The sequence below is a fragment of the Littorina saxatilis genome, linkage group LG14 (assembly GCF_037325665.1).
Source record: "Littorina saxatilis isolate snail1 linkage group LG14, US_GU_Lsax_2.0, whole genome shotgun sequence".
Taxonomy (NCBI): domain Eukaryota; kingdom Metazoa; phylum Mollusca; class Gastropoda; order Littorinimorpha; family Littorinidae; genus Littorina; species Littorina saxatilis.
In genome coordinates, this window is record NC_090258.1 from 5,961,109 (window position 1) to 5,983,389 (window position 22,281).

The window sequence follows — 22,281 nt, forward strand, 5'->3', positions numbered from 1 at the left end:
CGGTGATACACTTTGGCAGTGAAGAAACTGACTTTGAGTGTTTTCTCTAGTGGGGTGTTTGGTGTGGAAATGAATACAAATCTTCTCCCCGTGAGAAACCGGGTCAGTTTTCCATCAGCGTCTCTGGCCCTTTCTTGTTTGATGGCTGATCGGAGTTCTACTCCAACCCTGATGAGGGCAGTTTCGATTTCAGAATCGGCCACAGATATAGGAATGTCGTCCACCCAGACTTTTGTCGAAGGTTTCTCTTCTCCAGTTTCGTTGCGCAAGATGAAGGGGTTAGTGCCTGCGACTTGCAGAGAGACCCCTCTGAGGGAAAGTCCCTTGACCAAAAGAGTGTTACGAGCCTCAGTGGAGGCAGGGTAGATTCTCCATAGACCTTTGATGTTTTGAGCACCGAGAACCGTCTCGCGCCCAGAGACCCTTTCTGCCGCGACACAAATATCGATGCATTTAGGTCGATCACTGTCACCATTTGGAATAGCACTGGGTTTTTTTTTAATAAAAACTGGCAGTACTTGCGATGCCATGGTTGCACCACACAGGTGTCCACAATCAAAGAAAAACAAGAGGCGAAGCCTTCAAGGCTCACGTAAGAAATCGACAAACAGTAACACAAACTCAATCACTCCGTCACACATACACACACACACACACACACACACACACACACACACACACACACACACACACACACACACACACACACACACACACACACACACACACACACACACACACACAGTAAGCATAGGTGAAACTATGCAAGAAAGCGAGACCCTGGATCTGCCAAGAAGTCTCGGCCCGCTCACAATAACAATGACCGAGACTTTCAGTAATTCCTTTGCGTGACGTCTAACCCTCTTACGTCATAATGTGACGTCTTCAAATAGTTTCTATCACACACGTCGAACACTTTTGACCGAGACTGACGTAATCCATAGACTCGGAAATGTTAAAGTTTCTACCACAGACATACACACATACATACATACATACGCACGCACGCACAGACAGACAAAGTTTATCATCGCATAGGCTACACTTACGTGAGCCAAAAACGAAAAATCCTGTCCAGAAAATCTGCTATGGTAGGCCAAAGGCCAAAGCCCTTGTCAAAATTCAAACACCTGCGACGAGGCCTATAACGAGGCCTATAACACAGGCCCTTCAAGCGTTATTATTCTGATTTGTTTCGTTTTGGTTTCATTGGCTCACGTAAGTGTAGCCTATGCGATCGTAACTTTGTCTGTCTGTGCGTGCGTGCGTATGTGCGTATGTGCGTATGTGCGTGCGTGCGTGCGTGTGTATGTCTGTGATAGAAACTTTAACATTTCCGAGTCTATGGATTACGTCAGTCTCGGTCAAAAGTGTTCGACGTGTGTGATAGAAACTATTTGAAGACGTCACATTATGACGTAAGAGGGTTAGACGTCACGCAAAGGAATTACTGAAAGTCTCGGTCATTGTTATTGTGAGCGGGCCGAGACTACTTGGCAGATCCAGGGTCTCGCTTTCTTGCACAGTTTCACCTATGCTTACTGTGTGTGTGTGTGTGTGTGTGTGTGTGTGTGTGTGTGTGTGTGTGTGTGTGTGTGTGTGTGTGTGTGTGTGTATGTGTGACGGAGTGATTGAGTTTGTGTTACTGTTTGTCGATTTCTTACGTGAGCCTTGAAGGCTTCGCCTCTTGTTTTTCATTGCTCATTGGCTCACGTAAGTGTAGCCTATGCGATGCTAAACTTTGTCTGTCTGTGCGTGCGTGTGTGCGTGCGTGTGTGATAGAAACTTTAACATTTCCGAGTGGATAAAGTTCGCATAAGAAGATTACGTCTCGGTCAAAAGTGTTTGACGTCAATTAATGCATCACTGATGACGTCATGCCTCCCTGTAGTCTTTCTCTCTCGCGCGGTGTGTGTGTTCATTTTGTGCACATGTGTTATTGTTACTGTTTGTGTATGTGAACTCGTGTGTGTGTGTGTGTGTGTGTGTGTGTGTGTGTGTGTGTGTGTGTGTGTGTGTGTGTGTGTGTGTGTGTGTGTGTGTGTGTGTAAGAAAGAGAGACTGAGAGAGAGAGTGTGTGTATGTGTTTGTGTGTGTGTATGTGTTTGTGTGTGTGCATGAGTTTGTGTGTATGTTTGTGTGTGTATGTGTGTTTGTTTGTAAAGGTGTGTGTGTCCGTCTGTCTATGTGCGTATGAGTGTGTGTTTAGTATGTATGACGGAGTGATTGAGTTTGTGTTACTGTTTGTCGATTTCTGACGGGAGCCTTGAAGGCTTTGCCTCTTGTTTTTCTTTTTGATTTATCTCCCTTCCCCCTTCTTTTGCGCTTGGAGGACATCATCTTCTCTGATAAGTCGTTTTGATATTTGCATTGTTGTTTTCGTTTTTTTTTAACCTGTTGAAGACCATTAGGTCGAAACGTTGTTCATTGTCATTTGTTTGTATATTTCGTTGCGAGTCCAGAATATTAGGTATTACTCTTAGTCGTGTCCCTCTAAGTAGGCTACATGCAGACAGACATATCTAGATCTAGTGTCTCGCTTTCTTGCACAGTGTCACCAATGCTTACTGTGTGTGTGTGTGTGTGTGTGTGTGTGTGTGTGTGTGTGTGTGTGTGTGTGTGTGTGTGTGTGTGTGTGTGTGTGTGACTGAGTGATTGAGTTTGTGTAACTGTTTGTCTATTTCTTACGTGAGCCTTGAAGGCTTCGCCTCTTGTTTTATGCTTGATTTGGGAAAATTAGCAATCTCTCAGTTTTTGGATTGCGGCGTGATCGACAATAGACCTATAGGCTGACAGATGGACTGCTTTTGCTCAGTACTTGCTTGCTTGCTCGATCAGTGTTCTTTCTTTATTTGGTGTTTAACGTCGTTTTCAACCACGAAGGTTATATCGCGACGGGGAAAGGGGGGAGATGGGATAGAGCCACTTGTCAATTGTTTCTTGTTCACAAAAGCACTGATCAAAAATTTGCTCCAGGGGCTTGCAACGTAGTACAATATATTACCTTACTGGGAGAATGCAAGTTTCCAGTACAAAGGACTTAACATTTCTTACATACTGCTTGACTAAAATCTTTACAAACATTGACTAGATCTATATTCTATACAAGAAACACTTAAGGGTAAAAAGAGAATCCGTTAGTCGCCTCTTACGACATGCTGGGGAGCATCGGGTAAATTCTTCCCCCTAACCCGCGGGGGGACTCGATCAGTCGACTGATAAGCTGACAGTTAGACTTGCTTTGTGCAGACGACCAGACGAAGACAGGAAAGATAATCTACGACCTGGCGGAGGAGGGGTTGACGTACCTGGACACGCGCACAGACTTCTGGCGGCAGCAGAAACCCATGTACGCGCGCCGCTTCGAGCGCAACGCCATGAGGAAGAAGTACTCCAGCCAGAAACCTGTCAGCGACGACTACATCATCGGCGAGCTGGAGAAAATTGATCAAGGTAAAGGGGGGTGGGGGGGGGGGTGCTGAGGGAGAGAGAGAGAGAGAGAGAGAGAGAGAGAGAGAGAGAGAGAGAGAGAGAGAGAGAGAGAGAGAGAGAGAGAGATCAAATCAAATCAAATCAAATCACATTTATATTTTACGAGGGTTGTGGCATAAGCAATGCAAACTATTAGCTTCTTTTCAACCAGCCCTCGCCCAGAGAGGGAGTACTCTAATCGTTTATACAGGGTGACCCCAAAAAAAGAGTACCCAAACAAAACGTCATAAATTGAACAAAAATAAAGCAATCTTCATACAATTTATTTATACACACAAGCAGCCTCTGCATGATTTGCACAGAAAATTTTAGCGTTCTAGCTTGTCTTTCAGGAAAGTTATGCTCATTCTCCAGAACATGCTCCAAATGGCCTCCGCGCCGATTCAGGCAAACTTGAACTCGCCGCGCAAAGTTATCAATCACCCGCACACACGCCTGTTGCGAGATTCCGCGAATGGTTGTTGTGATGGCTCGCTTGAGTTCTGCGATTGTCTGTGGGTTGTTCCTGTAGACGTTGTCTTTCAGGAACCTCCAAAGATAGAAATCTGGGGGATGTAAATCCGGGGGAGGCCATTTGGAGCATGTTCTGTAGAATGAGCATAACTTTCCTGAAAGACAAGCTAGAACGCTAACATTTTCTGTTGAAATCATGCAGAGGCTACTTGTGTGTGTAAATAAATTTTATGAAGATTGCTTTATTTTTGTTCAATTTATGACGTTTTGTTTGGGTACTCTTTTTTTTGAGTCACCCTGTACATATATACACATGTAAATCATTTACAAAAAATAAACATAAAAGTAACAATTTAGAGAGAGAGAGAAAGAGAGAGAGAAAGAGAGAGAGAGAGAGAAAGAGAGAGAGAGCGAGAGAGAGCGCGTGTGTGTGTGTATATGTGTGTGTGAGGGGGGGGGGGGGAGGGGATAATGGAGGGAGGGGGCAAGGGTAGGTGTGGGAGTGGGGTAGAGGTAAGTGTTAGGAGAACGGTGTTGTCCTTTTTGACTCACATGCGAAGCAAAAGTGAGTCTATGTACTCACCCGAGTCGTCCGGAAAACTTTAACGTTGGATATTTCTTGGACACTATTCAGTCTATCAGTACCAAATTTGGCAAGATGGTGTATGATGACAAGGCCCCAAAAAACATACATAGCATCTTGACCTTGCTTCAAGGTCAAGGTCGCAGGGGCCATAAATGTTGCCTAAAAAACAGCTATTTTTCACATTTTCCTCATTTTCTCTGAAGTTTTTGAGATTCAATACCTCACCTATATATGATATATAGGGCAAAGTAAGCCCCATCTTTTGATACCAGTTTGGTTTACCTTGCTTCAAGGTCAAGGTCACAGGAGCTCTTCAAAGTTGGATTGTATACATATTTTGAAGTGACCTTGACCCCGAACTATGGAAGATAACTGTTTCAAACTTAAAAATTATGTGGGGCACATGTTATGCTTTCATCATGAGACACATTTGGTCACATATGATCAAGGTCAAGGTCACTTTGACCCTTATGAAATGTGACCAAAATAAGGTAGTGAACCACTAAAAGTGACCATATCTCATGGTAGAAAGAGCCAATAAGCACCATTGTACTTCCTATGTCTTGAATTAACAGCTTTGTGTTGCATGACCTTGGATGACCTTGACCTTGGTTCAAGGTCACATGTATTTTGGTAGGAAAAATGTGTAAAGCAGTTCTTAGTGTATGATGTCATTGCTAGGTTTAGTTATTTGTCAAGGTCATGTAAAGGTCAAGGTCAAGCATGTGAGTCGTATGGGCTTTGCCCTTCTTGTTTTTACATTTAGTCAAGTTTTGACTAAATGTTTTAACATAGAGGGGGAATCGAGACGAGGGTCGTGGTGTTTGTGTATGTGTGTGTGCGTGTGTGTGTGTGTGTGTGTGTGTGTGTGTGTGTGTGTGTGTGTGTGTGTGTGTGTGTAGAGCGATTCAGACCAAACTACTGGACCGATCTTTATGAAATTTGACATGAGAGTTCCTGGGAATGATATCCCCGGACGTTTTTTTTTTCTTTTTTTCGATAAATACTTTTGATGACGTCATATCCGGCCTTTTTGTAAAAATTGAGGCGGCACTGTCACACCCTCATTTTTCAATCAAATTGATTGAAATTTTGGCAAAGCAATCTTCGACGAAGGCCGGACTTTGGTATTGCATTTCAGCTTGGTGGCTTAAAAACTAATGAATGAGTTTGGTCATTAAAAATCGAAAACTTGTAATTAAAATTATTGTTTTATTAAACGATCCAAAAATAATTTCATTTTATTTTTTGTCATTTTCTGATTCCAAAAACATATACATATGTTATATTTTCATTAAAAACAAGCTCTGAAAATTAAAAATATGAAAATTATGATAAAAATTAATTTTCCAAACTCGATTTAAAAACAATTTCATCTTATTCCTAGTCGGTCCTTGATTCCAAAAACATATAGGTATGATATGTTTGGATTAAAAACAAACTCAGTAAGCTAAAAAGAATTGAGATACAGAAAAGAGTGTTATCCTGCTCAGCGCGACCACTACCGCACTATTCTGCATGGCTTGTCGATTTCACTGCCTTTGCCACGAGCGGTGGACTGAAGAAACTACGAGTATGTGGTCTTGGTAAAAAAAGCATTGCGTTCAGTTTCATTCTGTGAGTTCGACAGCTTGACTAAATGTTGTTATTTCACCTTACGCGACTTGTTTTGGGTTTGGTTGGTCAGTCAGAGGGACTGCCTTTTTAGTGAATTCGCAAGTTAGTGAAATGATTCAACCTATATTAATAATAATAATAATAATAATAATAATAATAATAATAATAACTCTTGATGCTACAAGAACGCTAATGTGTGCCTTTGTCCTGTCTAAACTGGACTACTGTAATGCTCTTTTATCTGAATGTCCTTTGTACATCACTAACAAGCTTCAGAAAGTACAGAATGCAGCAGCTAGACTTGTCCTTTGTACATCACTAACAAGCTTCAGAAAGTACAGAATGCAGCAGCTAGACTTGTCCTTTGTACATCACTAACAAGCTTCAGAAAGTACAGAATGCAGCAGCTAGACTTGTCCTTTGTACATCACTAACAAGCTTCAGAAAGTACAGAATGCAGCAGCTAGACTTGTCCTTTGTACATCACTAACAAGCTTCAGAAAGTACAGAATGCAGCAGCTAGACTTGTCCTTTGTACATCACTAACAAGCTTCAGAAAGTACAGAATGCAGCAGCTAGACTTGTCCTTTGTACATCACTAACAAGCTTCAGAAAGTACAGAATGCAGCAGCTAGACTTGTCCTTTGTACATCACTAACAAGCTTCAGAAAGTACAGAATGCAGCAGCTAGACTTGTCCTTTGTACATCACTAACAAGCTTCAGAAAGTACAGAATGCAGCAGCTAGACTTGTTCTCAAAGCCAGGAAGTCTGATCACGTTAAACCACTCCTCCGCACCCTCCACTGGTTGCCTATTCAAGCTCGCATTGACTACAAACTCTGTACCCTGTGTCATAGTTTTTTTCTCTCAGACTGCTCCTGTCTATCTATCAGATATGTTGAATGTATACATTCCCTCTAGACAGCTTCGCTCTTCCAGCGATTCTCGGATGCTTCGCATTCCTCATGTCAGAACTAAAGCCTTCGGCCACAGGTCCTTCTCCTATGCAGCCCCTAAAATATGGAACTCTCTCCCATATGACATCCGCCACATTGACTCAACCCCTTCTTTCAAAGCAGCTTTAAAGACCCATCTTTTCAAAATCTATTTAGATCCCTGATCCGCTTTTTCAATACCCTGTACTATCGCTTCACGCTTGTGTTTGTGTGTGTGGGTGTGATCGACTGCGCTGTGTGTGCGTGTGTGTGTGTGTGTGTGTGTGTGTGTGTGTGTGTGTGTGTGTGTGCGTGCGTGTGTGTGTGTGTGTGTGTGTGTGTGTGTGCGTGCGTGTGCTATGACTATGATATAGTGATTTAACATATTATTTTTCTTACTATGTACTTAGCTTTAACTTGTGTGAGTGTGTGTTTTTCTTTGGATGTTGTTGTTTGTATAATTAATGCATTATGGCATTTACACTACTGTATGAACTAGGATACTATTTATTGTAAACATGTATTGCATTGTTCAGTTTGATGTAAAGCGCGGAGAGCGTGGGTTAACCCCATGGTTCGCGCTATATAAGCTTGCCACTATTATTATTATTATTATTCAACCTATATTATTAATTGCTTTGACAGTGAAGTCAAATACAAACAACCAAACAAAAGCAAAAGGAAAGAGTCAATCAAAAGTTCATTCACGTGGCAAAATGCACCTAACCAGTGCAGCGGTCCGTCACATCGACACTCACAGGAACAAACGAGCAGACCGGCAATTTGTCACCCTTGACCTTGTGAGATATTGCGAATCGACCTCTTACCATCACATCTATATGTCCCCGTGCAGCCAAGCAAGTGTCGAAGTACTTGGAGTCCCTGAAGGGTGCCCAGCACTGCCTCTCTGTCTGTCTGTCTGTCTATCTATCTGTCTGTCTGTCTGTCTGTCTGTCTGTCTGTGTTTTTGACTCACATGCGAAGCAAAAGTGAGTCTATGTACTCACCCGAGTCGTCCGTCCGTCCGTCCGTCCGTCCGGACGTACGGACGTCCGTCCGTCCGTCCGGAAAACTTTAACGTTGGATATTTCTTGGACACTATTCAGTCTATCAGTACCAAATTTGGCAAGATGGTGTATGATGACAAGGCCCCAAAAAACATACATAGCATCTTGACCTTGCTTTAAGGTCAAGGTCGCAGGGGCCATAAATGTTGTCTAAAAAACAGCTATTTTTCCCATTTTTCCCATTTTCTCTGAAGTTTTTGAGATTGAATACCTCACCTATATATGATATATAGGGCAAAGTAAGCCCCATCTTTTGATACCAGTTTGGTTTACCTTGCTTCAAGGTCAAGGTCACAGGAGCTCTTCAAAGTTGGATTATATACATATTTTGAAGTGACCTTGACCCTGAACTATGGAAGATAACAGTTTCAAACTTAAAAATTATGTGGGCACATGTTATGTTTTCATCATGAGACACATTTGGTCACATATGATCAAGGTCAAGGTCACTTTGACCCTTATGAAATGTGACCAAAATAAGGTAGTGAACCACTAAAAGTGACCATATCTCATGGTAGAAAGAGCCAATAAGCACCATTGTACTTCCTATGTCTTGAATTAACAGCTTTGTGTTGCATGACCTTGGATGACCTTGACCTTGGGTCAAGGTCACATGTATTTTGGTAGGAAAAATGTGTAAAGCAGTTCTTAGTGTATGATGTCATTGCTAGGTTTAGTTATTTGATCTTGACCCTGAAGGTCAAGGTCATGTAAAGGTCAAGCATGTGAGTCGTATGGGCTTTGCCCTTCCTGTTTGTTGCCTGTCTGTCAGTCTGTCTGTGACCTCAAAACACACCTACACACGTGCAGCCCAGTCCGTGTCCAAGTTTAATGAGTCACTGAAGCGCGCCCAGCACTGCCTGCAGATGGTGGACGGATACAGCGAGGCTCAGCTGACCAACAAATTGGCGCTCAAGGCCCAGCTACACAGCTGTATGGGCAACGCCTACCTGGAGCTCAGCCAGTACGACAGGGCTCAGCACCACCACCAGGAGGACTACAACATCGGGGACAAGTTGTGAGTTCATTGGTGTTTTTGTTGCTGTCGCTGTGAAGGGGGGGGGGGGGGGGGGAGATTCAGTATTCAGTATACGTGCAACAATACCTCCAGCTGCACCAGTTACGACAAGGCTCTGCATCACCACCAGGACTACAATATCGGGGACGAGTTCAGAGTTCATTGTTGTTGTTGTTGTTGTTGTTGTTGTTGTTGTTGTTGTTGTTGTTAGGGAGGGGGGGGGGGTCAGTATATATGTAACACTACCTCCAGCTGCGCCAGTACGGCATGGCTCTGCACCACCACCAGGAGAACTACAACATCAGGGACAAGTTGTGAGTACATTGGTGTTGTTGTTGTCGCTGTTAGGGGGAGGGGGGGGTAAGTATATATGTAACACTACCTCCAGCTGGGCCAGTGCGACATGGTTCTGCACCACCACCAGGAGGACTACAACATCAGGGACAAGTTGTGAGTACATTAATTGTTGTTGTTGTTGTTGTTGTTGTTGTTCTTGTTGTTGTTGTTGTTGTTGTTGTTGTTAGGATTTAAGTACACAATGCAAATAGGCTACCTTGAGTAATGGTGAGTACGTTTGTAGTTGTTATTGTTGTTAGGGGTGATGTAATAAGGTCAATGAAACTTGGTATCATTTCAAATGTATAGATGCCTGATGCATGACTGAAAGCCCAAGGGCTTCCGTGCACCTGGAAGTGACAAGCACAGTGACTTTAAAGTGAAGTGTGTTTGTATTTTCAGCGACATAAAGGAGGCCGTTTCCAGAGGAATGGACAACCTGGGGCGGGTGTACGCCAGAATGGGACAGTTTGAGAAAGCCATCAAAGTGTGAGTGGAACACAAAGTTGGTGTGTGTTGTTTGCTCTTCTTCCCACTTTCCACTTCACGCTGGGTTGGTTTATTTTTTATATTTTTTTTTTTATAATAGTCCTTCATGCTCATGTTCAAGCTTTCTACTTAGCACGGACACGTGAACACGTACAGCTCCCCCCGCGGGTTAGGGGGAAGAATTTACCCGATGCTCCCCAGCATGTCGTAAGAGGCGACTAACGGATTCTGTTTCTCCTTTTACCCTTGTTAAGTGTTTCTTGTATAGAATATAGTCAATGTTTGTAAAGATTTTAGTCAAGCAGTATGTAAGAAATGTTAAGTCCTTTGTACTGGAAACTTGCATTCTCCCAGTAAGGTCATATATTGTACTACGGTTGCAAGCCCCTGGAGCAATTTTTTGATTAGTGCTTTTGTGAACAAGAAACAATTAACAAGTGGCTCTATCCCATCCCCTCCCCCTTTCCCCGTCGCGATATAACCTTGAACGGTTGAAAGCGACGTAAAACACCAATTAAAGAAAGAAAGAACACGTACAGCGGAAACCAGTCGTTGTTAACTCGGGTTTTAACATTTCGCGGTTTAACGTGAGCGAAGTAGTAGTTCTCAAACATTCCCATTTCAGATGCTCCCCCATTTAGTGACGTCACAGAAATATAAAAACACCTGGCCTTCACTTTTAAGATGGTAGTTTTCCAAGACGTCGAAAAAGACAGCATATGGCTCTGTCACGGGATGAGACACTGTCGTCTACATTTGGAATAAAACGGTGGTTACTCTCCCCTGGATGCTGGGTTTGACCAAGACATTGTTTGACCTTGACAACATTTGACATTGACATTGTTAGAACTTGACAAAGTTTGACCTTGACATTAGTTTTCTTTGACAGTTTTTGACATTTGACCTTGACGGTGTCTGATCTTTAAATTAGTTTTCTTTGGTTTAAACAAGTTTATTCAATACATTTCATTGGTACTATTGCCGCATACATGAAATTAGGAACATGGAGCACAACAAGCTAGGCTTATGAGCGTACTCTTAAAAGCAAATGAAATTTGGCGGACGATTTTAATATAACAAGTTTGAAATAATGTCAAAATAATAATGGTAAATTATGGTAGACAAACATGTAACAATAAAAGGAGAAAAAAAACCCCACAAAAAAACAATGCTAAACTAACAACAGTACTCTTTGACGATATTTGACTTTGACGGTGTTTGACCTTGACATTAGTTTTCTTTGACAGGTTTTGACATTTGACCTTGACGGTGTTTGATCTTGAAATCAGTTTTCTTTGACGATTTTTGACTCACATGCGAAGCAAAAGTGAGTCTATGTACTCACCCGAGTCGTCCGTCCGGACGTCCGGACGTCCGGAAAACTTTAACGTTGGATATTTCTTGGACACTATTCAGTCTATCAGTACCAAATTTGGCAAGATGGTGTATGATGACAAGGCCCCAAAAAACATACATAGCATCTTGACCTTGCTTCAAGGTCAAGGTCGCAGGGGCCATAAATGTTGCCTAAAAAACAGCTATTTTTCACATTTTTCCCATTTTCTCTGAAGTTTTTGAGATTCAATACCTCACCTATATATAATATATAGGGCAAAGTAAGCCCCATCTTTTGATACCAGTTTGGTTTACCTTGCTTCAAGGTCAAGGTCACAGGAGCTCTTCAAAGTTGGATTGTATACATATTTTGAAGTGACCTTGACCCTGAACTATGGAAGATAACTGTTTCAAACTTAAAAATTATGTGGGGCACATGTTATGCTTTCATCGTGAGACACATTTGGTCACATATGATCAAGGTCAAGGTCACTTTGACCCTTATGAAATGTGACCAAAATAAGGTAGTGAACCACTAAAAGTGACCATATCTCATGGTAGAAAGAGCCAATAAGCACCATTGTACTTCCTATGTCTTGAATTAACAGCTTTGTGTTGCATGACCTTGACCTTGGGTCAAGGTCACATGTATTTTGGTAGGAAAAATGTGTAAAGCATGTGAGTCGTATGGGCTTTGCCCTTCTTGTTTACATTTGACCTTGACGGCGTTTGACCTTGACCTTGCAGATGGGTCACGAAGCTGCCCATGTCGAAGACGCCGATCGAGACGACGTGGCTGTGTCACGAGGTAGGGCGCTGTCACCTGGAGCTGGAGAGGCCGGCACTCGCCAAGGACTACGGCGAGCGCTCCCTGGCGGCCGCTGAACTCGCTGACGACAAAATGTGGCAGCTACACGCTTCAGTGCTCATCGCTCAGTCTGAAGGTTAGGCTTTAAGATGCAATACACTATTATGCAATGGAATATGATGCAAAACAATGCAATGCAACGCAACGCAACACAAAACAACGCAACGCAACGCAACGCAACACAATAAAAATACTATACAATAGAGAGCTTGCTGATGATAAGATGTTGCAACTGTTCGCCTTGGCTGAATGCTGGGTATAAGGCTAGGTGTCTTCTGGTCATATTTGTGCGTGCGTGCGTGCGTGCGCGTGTGTTAGTGTGTGTGTGTGTGTGTGTGTGTGTGTGTGTGTGTGTGTGTGTGTGTTGACGCATGCTGCTAGAACTAAGATTGACGTGTACCTGTATTACAGACATCTGTACAGGTTCAGAATTATCCCTACCTGTGACAAGCTGCAGATGGAGTTTGAAATCATTTGACTGTGTTAATGATCTCAACCTCTATGACCGTGAATGATCTCAACCTCTATGACTGAATGATCTCAATCTCTATGACTGTGAACGATTTCAATCTCTATGACTGTGAACGATTTCAATCTCTATGACTGAACGATCTCAATCTCTATGACTGAATAATCTCAATCTATATGACTGAATAATCTCAATCTATATGACTGAATAATCTCAATCTCTATGACTGAACAATCTCAATCTCTATGACTAAATAATCTCAATCTCTATGAATGTGAACGATCTCAATCTCTATGACGATGAATGATATCAATCTCTATGACTGTGAATGATCTCAATCTCTATGACTGAACGATATCAATCTCTATGACTGAATGGTCTCAATCTCTATGACTGTGAATGATCTCAATCTCTATGACTGAACGATCTTAATCTCTGACTGAATAATCTCAACCTCTATGACTGTAAATGATCTCAATCTCTATGACTGTGAATGATCTCAATCTCTATGACTGTGAATGATCTCAATCTCTATGACTGTGAATGATCTTAATCTGTGTTCCCGTGTTGTGTGTGTGTTTCAGTCAAGATGGAAGAACTGACGCCAGCCTACATGAACTTTGAGAAGGCGCTGGACCTGGCAATTTTCCTGAGTAAGTGCCTGGCTACAGCACTGCTGTGTCGTTGCTCGCACACTTGAACACAGGTTCATCATATCAATGCGATCGCTGTGTGACGTAACACGATGCCATCATGATTATGACGTGAGAACATGAGACCTAGCCAGCGCAAAGGTAGTAGAGATGGTGGGCAGTTGTCTTCCAGCTAAAGGCTTCCCACTCCGCAAATTAAGCAGCCAGGCTGTTCATTCTTGTACGTGTCCCAAGTGGACGGGTGCTGCTATTCCATGTAGAGATGTGTGGTGGTCAACACAATAATTTACACAGGGCGTTACACGGTAAGGGGGATAATCTATAGTAGTTACACGGGAAGGGGGATAATCTAAAGTTACATGAGAAGTGGGATAATCTATGGTAGTTACACGGGAAGGAGGATAATCTATAGGTGTTACACGGTAAGGGGGATAATCTATGGTAGTTACATGAGAAGGGGGATAATATATGGTAGTTACACGAGAAGGGGGATAATCTATAGTAGTTACACGGTAAGGGGGATAATCTATGGTAGTTACACGAGAAGAGAGATAATCTATAGTAGTTACATGGTTAGGGGGATAATCTATAGTAGTTACACGGTAAAGGGGATAATCTATAATAGTTACACGGTAAGGGGCATAATCTATGGTAGTTACATGGTAAGGGGGATAATCTATAGTAGTTACACGGGAAGGGGGATAATCTGAAGTTACATGAGAAGTGGGATAATCTATAGTAGTTACACGGGAAGGAGGATAATCTATAGGTGTTACACGGTAAGGGGGATAATCTATGGTAGTTACATGAGAAGGGGGATAATATATGGTAGTTACACGAGAAGGGGGATAATCTATAGTAGTTACACGGTAAGGGGGATAATCTATGGTAGTTACACGAGAAGAGAGATAATCTATAGTAGTTACATGGTTAGGGGGATAATCTATAGTAGTTACACGGTAAAGGGGATAATCTATAGTAGTTACACGGTAAGGGGCATAATCTATGGTAGTTACACGAGAAGAGGGATAATGTATAGTAGTTACACGGTAAGGGGGATAATCTGTAGTAGTTACATGGTAAGGGGGATAATCTATAGTAGTTACCCGAGAAGGGGGATAATCTATAGTAGTTACATGGTAAGGGGGATAATCTATAGTAGTTACATGGTGAGGGGGATAATCTATAGTAGTTACACGGGAAGGTGGATAATCTATAGTAGTTACACGAGAAGGGGGATAATCTAGAGTAGTTACATAGTAAGGGGGATAATCTATAGTAGTTACACGGTGAGGGGGATAATCTATAGTAGTTACACGAGAAGAGGGATAATGTATAGTAGTTACACGATCAATCAATCAATCAATCAATCAATGAGTCTTATATCGCGCATATTCCGTGGGTACAGTTCTAGGCGCTCTGCAGTGATGCCGTGTGAGATGAAATTTTATACGGCCAGTAGATTGCAGCCATTTCGGCGTATATTTACTTTTTACGGCCTATTATTCCAAGTCACACGGGTATAGGTAGACAATTATTAACTGTGCCTAAGCAATTTTGCCAGGAAAGACCCTTTTGTCAATCGTGGGATCTTTAACGTGCACACCCAATGCAGTGTACACGGGGGGAGGTTCGGACACCGAAGAGAGTATGCACACAAAGTTGACTCTGTGAAATAAATTTCCGCCGAACCTGGGATCGAACTCACGCTGACAGCGGCCAACTGAATACAAATCCAGCGCGCTACCAACTGAGCTATATCCCCGCACGAGAACGGGGATAATCTATAGTAGTTACATGGTAAGGGGGATAATCTCTAGAAGTTACATGGTGAGGGGGATAATCTATAGTAGTTACATGGTAAGGGGGATAATCTATAGACGTTACACGAGAAGAGGGATAATCTATAGTAGTTACACGGTGAGGGGGATAATCTATAGTAGTTACATGGTGAGGGGGATAATCTCTAGAAGTTACACGGTGAGGGGGATAATCTATAGTAGTTACATGGTAAGGGGGATAATCTATAGAAGTTACACGAGTAGAGAGATAATCTATAGTAGTTACATGGTAAGGGGGATAATCTATAGTAGTTACACGGTAAGGGGGATAATCTATAGGAGTTACACGGTAAGGGGGATAATCTCTAGAAGTTACACGAGAAGAGGGATAATCTATAATAGTTACATGGTAAGGGGGATAATCTATAGTAGTTACACGATAAGGGGGATAATATATAGTAGTTAATAATAATTATGATAATAATAATAAAACATTCTTTTATAGCGCTGTTCACCGCCGAATGGCAGTCTCATGGCGCTTTACATTAGACATAAAAAAATTAACATTTTACATGAAAAGTTTTCTCGTAAGAAATAACATACAAGCATTAAAAACAATTCATAGACAACGACCACTTGTAGTTATATAAACTAATCTAGAGAAATTGTTTTTAAAAAGATGAGAAAAAAAAAAGGTAAGGGGGATATTCTATGGTAGTTACACGGTGAGGGGGATAATCTATATTGTCATCATTTTCACGAGTTTTCATTCACAAACACCTGGGAAATAAATCTCATGTTCCCCATGCAATAAATTGAGGTGGTGAATGGGTTTGAGTTTTCAGGTGAAACATGGATTGTCAAAGTAAAAGCCAATCAGGCTTACAAGGTTGACGTGTTATCTCGCGCTACTGTGACGATGCTTTGTGGCCCGGAGTTGGATTATAAAAATTCGTCTCCCTGTGGTTTATTGTGCATTTTGTTGCACAACCAAAATGAAGACAAAAACGATGTTTGGTAGCTTGTCGTCAGACCAGCATTTTGTTGTTGGTCCTCGGGGAGTATATCGCCTTTTGTCTCATATTTATCAACCGCGGCTTTCGGCCTTGGTCGATAAAGATGAAACAAAAGACGATATAGTCCCCTTGGACCAACAAAAAAGCTGGTCTGTCAACAAGCCACCAAACATCTTATAGTAGTTACACGAGAAGGAAGGTCATGCACATACAGTGGAACCACCCTTTTAAGACCCCTCAGTTTAAAAACGCATGAAGGATTCTAAGTTAACTGTGAAGGGCGGTCAGTTGACTATGAAGGGAGGTAAGTTGACTGTGAAGGGAGGTCAGTTGACTGTGAAGGGAGGTCAGTTGACTGTGAAGGGAGGTCAGTTGACTATGAAGGGAGGTATGTTGACTGTGAAGGTAGGTAAGTTGACTGTGAAGGGAGCTACGTTGACCGTGACTGTGCCGTGTTGCAGAGGACGAGGCGGCGGAGGCGGCCATCAGGAAAGCCATGGAGGAGCTCAACGAGAAGATCTACAAGGACGTGAAGAAACCGCCCAAGGATGACAGGCCGGAAGTGACGGAAGAACCAAGGCCCAAACCAAAACCAGAACCAGAACCGGAACTTAAACCGGAATCGGAACCAGAAGAGAGAAGCAAAGGTGCTGTCTCTTTGTGTGTGTGTGTGTGTGTGTGAGGGTGAGGGTATGTATGTGTGTGTGTGTGTGTGTGTGTGTGTGTAGGGGGGGTGAGAGTATGTATGTGTGTGTGGGGTTGGGTGGGTGAATGAGTGTGCGGGTATGGTTGTGGATGTGTGTTTTGATACTGTGCTAGAACGTGTCCGTAATTTATGGTTAACTTGTGTCTCTGCTCGTCTCCAAAGATCATGCTCACATCCCGTTGCCGGTTAAAGGGGGGGGGGGGGGGCGGCGGGAGCAGAGTCGTGTGCAGGGAACAGAGAGGCTGTACTTGCGAGAGTTGTATGTGAGCAACACATTGTTCATACTGGCTCTAGATTGTGCTTTGTAAACCGTGTGTTAATGATCTGCAGAACCGGGAGGGATCTGTATCACACTGATATAAGTGTGAATCACCATCTGCAAAGCTCCATCACTTTTATACTTCTTGCTTGGTGAGTGTAACGACATGTGTTTCAACCCGCATGATTCGCTCAATTATGCGCCGAATGTTTGAAGTCGTTACTTCGTGTTTCCAACCTTCCCATTATTCTGCATGAAGCGTTCTGGAGACATTACTTCTTAATTGCAACGTTCACATCTGCATGAAGCGTTCTGGAGACATTACTTCTTAATTGCAACGTTCACATCTGCATGAAGCGTTCTGGAGACATTACTTCTTAATTGCAACGTTCACATCTGCATGAAGCGTTCTGGAGACATTACTTCTTAATTGCAACGTTCACATCTGCATGAAGCGTTCTGGAGACATTACTTCTTAATTGCAACGTTCACATCTGCATGAAGCGTTCTGGAGACATTACTTCTTAATTGCAACGTTCACATCTGCATGAAGCGTTCTGGAGACATTACTTCTTAATTGCAACGTTCACATCTGCATGAAACGTTCTGGAGACATTACTTCTTAATTGCAACGTTCACATCTGCATGAAGCGTTCTGGAGACATTACTTCTTAATTGCAACGTTCACATCTGCATGAAGCGTTCTGGAGTCATTACTTCTTAATTGCAACGTTCACATCTGCATGAAGCGTTCTGGAGTCATTACTTCTTAATTGCAACGTTCACATCTGCATGAAGCGTTCTGGAGTCATTACTTCTTAATTGCAACGTTCACATCTGCATGAAGCGTTCTGGAGTCATTACTTCTTGTTTGCAACGTTCCGTTGTGCATGAAGTGTTTGTGTCTTTCTTGCTTCTTTTCTCTGATTGCTGAAGTACGAAGCAGGCTGTTCATAGTTCATTTTCATAGTTCTTTCCTTCAAAGACCAGTGTCTGCATGAGCTGCTCGTGGTTTTGTTTCTACGATTTTTGTTGGTTTCTTTTCTGCGTTTAAGAGAGCTTAGTTTCTTATTACAGTTTAGTTCACTGGAGCAGCCAGGACCCTGAGAGCCTTAGTAATGCGCAGAACTGCGCCAAGCGAACAATACAAACACGTACAAGGGTTCAGAGGAAGTACAACATGGACTCGATCTGATACTGATCTGGATATATCGGGATCTCTGCGACAACGGTCAAATCCAGGCCACTTTAAAGGCAGAGTAAGCCTCCCGTAAACCATCACAGATACGGTCAGGCTTTTACACACAGTACAAACACCATTTCATTTAAACACTCACCAATTGAGAACATCCTAGGTGCCCTCCGTAAAGAGCGAACAATTTTCAAAGAATTTATTTTTGCGTGGTTTATCTTACCCCTGAGCCATCGTGAACCCGTGTGATCCAGTTTTCCCTTTTCACAATGCAGTCGTCATAGTTAGTCATTTGAATGCGACTCGACGTGAGCTTATCTACAATAGCACGTTTTTTTTTATGCACGAAACAACGGCTGTGGTTCACAAGAACTCCAGCGATGGCTTTTGACTGTTGAGAGGAACGGCGATTTGCACTGATAAACCGGTCGTCGTCTGCTACGACCCTTGCGTGACCCTGCTTCCGGGCTTTTCTTTTTTTAAACTTTCACAACTTCGAATTGTTCTGATCTTGTCTTGATGAAAAACGAATTCTTTTATGATTAAAGAATAATTGTGTAACAAGCTGTCAATTTATTATTTAGATTTTAAAAGTTAGGTCTAGCGCAAAAACGAGGCGCCGTTGTTGTTAACGGAACAAGTCTACGAAAATAAATTCTTTGAAAATGTCTCACGCTCGACAGAAAGCAGCCAGGATGTTCCCGTTCGGTGAGCGTTCAAATGGAAGTATGCTTGTACTGTATTTAGACGCTCGGGGAGCTCTGTGATGGTTTACGGGAGGCTTACTGTGCCTTTAAGAAAACTGGGATGTCTCTGCCAGAATATCACACATGACTTTGCTTAAAACAAAAAGAAAACACATTGCTTAGTCTGAAATTGCGACTGACTGTGTGTGTGTTGTTTTCCATATGATGAAGATGCTGAATGAGCAGCCGTCTCGGCGGGAAGCAACGGACCGAGCAGCCATCTCACTCGGACTGAACAACATTTTGAGCAGCCGCGCAAGACGAAAACTGTGGTAGACTGATCATCTCACCAAGAACAACAATCTCAACAAAAAGAACAACAACCGATCTCAACACTGTGGAGACGTTGACACATCTCAGACAACAACAATCTCAGCATCGTGTTAACTCTGAAACATCTCCAGTACCGGCATGCACCTGACACACGGAGACTTTGTGATATTGAAACCAAACTCTATGATAGCAAGATAAGGCGACAGGCAAATATATCCAATGCCGTTGCATTCTGTAGGGTCTACCTTTAGATAACATTCAGATGTATTCATACACTGCGCTTTGTCATTGGGGCTGCTTTTATTCACTCAAAATTGGTTAATAGGGTATTATAGTCGGGTAGTAAACTGTTTAGAAAGGCTGTGCGTTATTTACTTTTTATGTGATAGTTTTTTGGTCTTCGTTTGATTTACGTACATGAAATTGTGTACAATGTGGTTTTCGCATGATACGTCACAGTTTATTTATAGTGGGTCACTTATGTGCAATATGTTATTTTTATACATTCTATTATATCCATTTTGTCATGGCATTCCTTTTCCTTTCGGGCTTTTATAACAATGTTAAAATACTATTTCATTTCGCCTGCAAGTAAATACGATATACATTTAATCAAGTGAAAGACACTTTTTTGACCTTTGGTTGTGTCTTTGGTGATATTTCTTAAAGCGCTGCCCTGACTAAGCATAGTTGTTGGTGAATAGTTTCTGTACCCTTGTCGTGACATTTTAGGTTTGGATTGATATTTACACGCGTTGTTACTCTACTGCTTTATCTCTTAGTGTATTACTATATTATTGCTGCCTGCAGTATTTCACGGTGATGTTATGAAAACGCATGTTTTATAAGTTCTACTTCAAATAATGTTTCAACATGTGTGTGTCGGTGGTATTTATGAAGTTAAAAAAGAAGACCATAACTAAGAGGTAATATTAAGTAAAGTCAATTTATTCATCGTAAAATTGACATAATAAGAAAGTTACGTGACGATGGATTTGTCTTTCACCTGTGTGTGTGTGTGTGTGTGTGTGTGTGTGTGTGTGTGTGTGTGTGTGTGTGTGTGTGTGTGTGTGTGTGTGTGTGTGTGTGTGTGTGTGTGTGAAAGAGAGAGAGAAATCAAATCAAATTTTATTTTACGAGGGTTGTGGCATAGCATTACAAACGATTTTTTGTTTCAACCAGCCCTCGCCCAGAGAGGGATTACTCTAATCACACTACTCGTATATACACGGACATTCTCATAAAAGAAAGAGGACACAAATAAAAAAAAAATCATAGAAATATGGAGAGAGAGAGAGAGATAGAGAGAGAGAGAGGGGTTTTTGATGATACAATGTCATAATAATGTCAGTTTTAAACCCTGGAGGCAAAGGGAATTGTAATATAAACAAAGGAGACGCACACAAACACACACACACACACACACACACACTATTTGTACAAACACACACACTAGCACACACACACACACACACACACACACACACACACACACACACACACACACACACATCTGGCGTACATGTTTACACACAAACACACCCATTCAAGCACAAGCTAAAAATATACATGTACAATCTGAAATCAAAAACTTTGTGTCTCAAATTCTTATGAAATTCACACTTTAAAGAAGTGTACTTCCTCTTTTCGTTCTTTCAGACATACTATGTTATGCCTTTTGAGTTGATCGGAGCTAATTGCAAACCATTGCTCATTGCTGTTTAAAAAGTCAGTACGGTTGTCATCTTGCCAAATTATTGTTTCGATTAATCAGTGCAATATTGGATTTCGCTGCCCGCGTGTGTGTGTGTGTGTGTCACTGTGTGTGTGTGTGTGTCACTGTGTGTGTGTGTGCGTTGCTGTGCCAGTATGTGTGTGATTATGTGTGTGTGTGTGTGTGTGCCGTGTGCCAGTATGTGTGTGATTATGTGTGTGTGTGTGTATAATATGCGCCTGAGGCTGTGCCAGTCTGTGCGTGCCTATGTGCGGGGGGGGGGGGGGGGGGGATGTTTTTTTTTAATGTTTAAAAAAAGAAAGATTTTCTAACACTGTCCGAAGCCTTTTTTTTCTCTCCGGCCCCTACATCATAATGACCCCCTCCCCCTACAACATAGTGATCCCCTCCTCCCCCCCCCCCCCCCCCCCCCCCTGAGGCCACAACTCAACTTGAACTTCCCAGCTGCGGCCCTCCCCACGCCACCGCCCATGAGACACAGCAGTCACAGTGTTTCATTCGTTAATAGTTATGAATATTTTTCCCTAAATGACTGTCATCAATTTGCGAAAGGTGATTAATCCTCTCGTGATTCTGCAGAATTATGATGCTTTGCGAACAGAAAAAACTTTGAATCTTGAACTGACAACCCCTCCCTCGCCGGCCACAGTCCGTCTCTTATTCACCCGCTCATTAAGATAATTCACAGTTCCTGTATCTCGTCAAGTTCAATTTCAAGCCATTAGTTTTGTCTGTTGGATAAAAAATCAGGTAAAATTCATAGCTCATAACTCAGAGGCATTTAAAGTCTCCAAATTTGTAGAACCTGCACTTGTAATCATAACAAGTCATTTTAGATCCTTTTGAAGTTACGGAATGAACTCCGATGAACTCAGTGTACGAATGCATTTTGTTTACATGGGTCATAGACCGGTATATTAGATCTAATATAGGTCCCTGCATGGGTCAAAGAAGGAATTATCCGTATGAGCGAATAAGGGAGACAACTCTTTCGTGTAAATGATGTCCCATGGTTGACAACGTACGCCATTTTCGTTGCATTTTCGTCGATTGAACAACTAAATTAATTAATTATGCTTAAGTTTGAAGCTCAATCCGTCAATTAATTTCACGACAAATGTTCTTTGGCTTGCTTACATGGACTTGTATCAAAAATAAGTAAAGAATGTCACTGGATTCTGAGCTATGAATTGATTACCAAAAATCCCCAGTGGAAGCATGCATTCGTCTTTGAAGAAGCTCTGCACTGTCTTT

General features: G+C 42.2%; 1 protein-coding gene and 1 pseudogene across 2 annotated transcripts in view; one reads left to right on the top strand and one right to left on the bottom strand.

The window, feature by feature from the left end:
* The window catches only part of LOC138946990 (outer dynein arm-docking complex subunit 4-like), a 36,454-nt gene extending 16,168 nt beyond the window's left edge, over positions 1-20,286 (top strand). Inside the window, exons 6-13 of one of the 2 annotated variants that reach the window (XM_070318410.1) lie at positions 3,250-3,453; positions 8,962-9,169; positions 9,908-9,994; positions 12,077-12,273; positions 13,251-13,319; positions 16,578-16,763; positions 17,153-17,233; positions 19,191-20,286. In XM_070318410.1, the coding sequence (XP_070174511.1) occupies positions 3,250-3,453; positions 8,962-9,169; positions 9,908-9,994; positions 12,077-12,273; positions 13,251-13,319; positions 16,578-16,763; positions 17,153-17,184 (983 nt within the window). In that variant the 3' untranslated portion in view covers positions 17,185-17,233; positions 19,191-20,286. Of the gene's footprint in view, positions 1-3,249; positions 3,454-8,961; positions 9,170-9,907; positions 9,995-12,076; positions 12,274-13,250; positions 13,320-16,577; positions 16,764-17,152; positions 17,234-18,158; positions 18,305-19,190 lie in introns of those variants that run through there. The other variant, XM_070318411.1, reaches the window with a different exon arrangement.
* LOC138946726 (uncharacterized) lies at positions 13,332-15,898 on the bottom strand (annotated as a pseudogene).
* Positions 20,287-22,281: the final 1,995 nt, after the last annotated feature.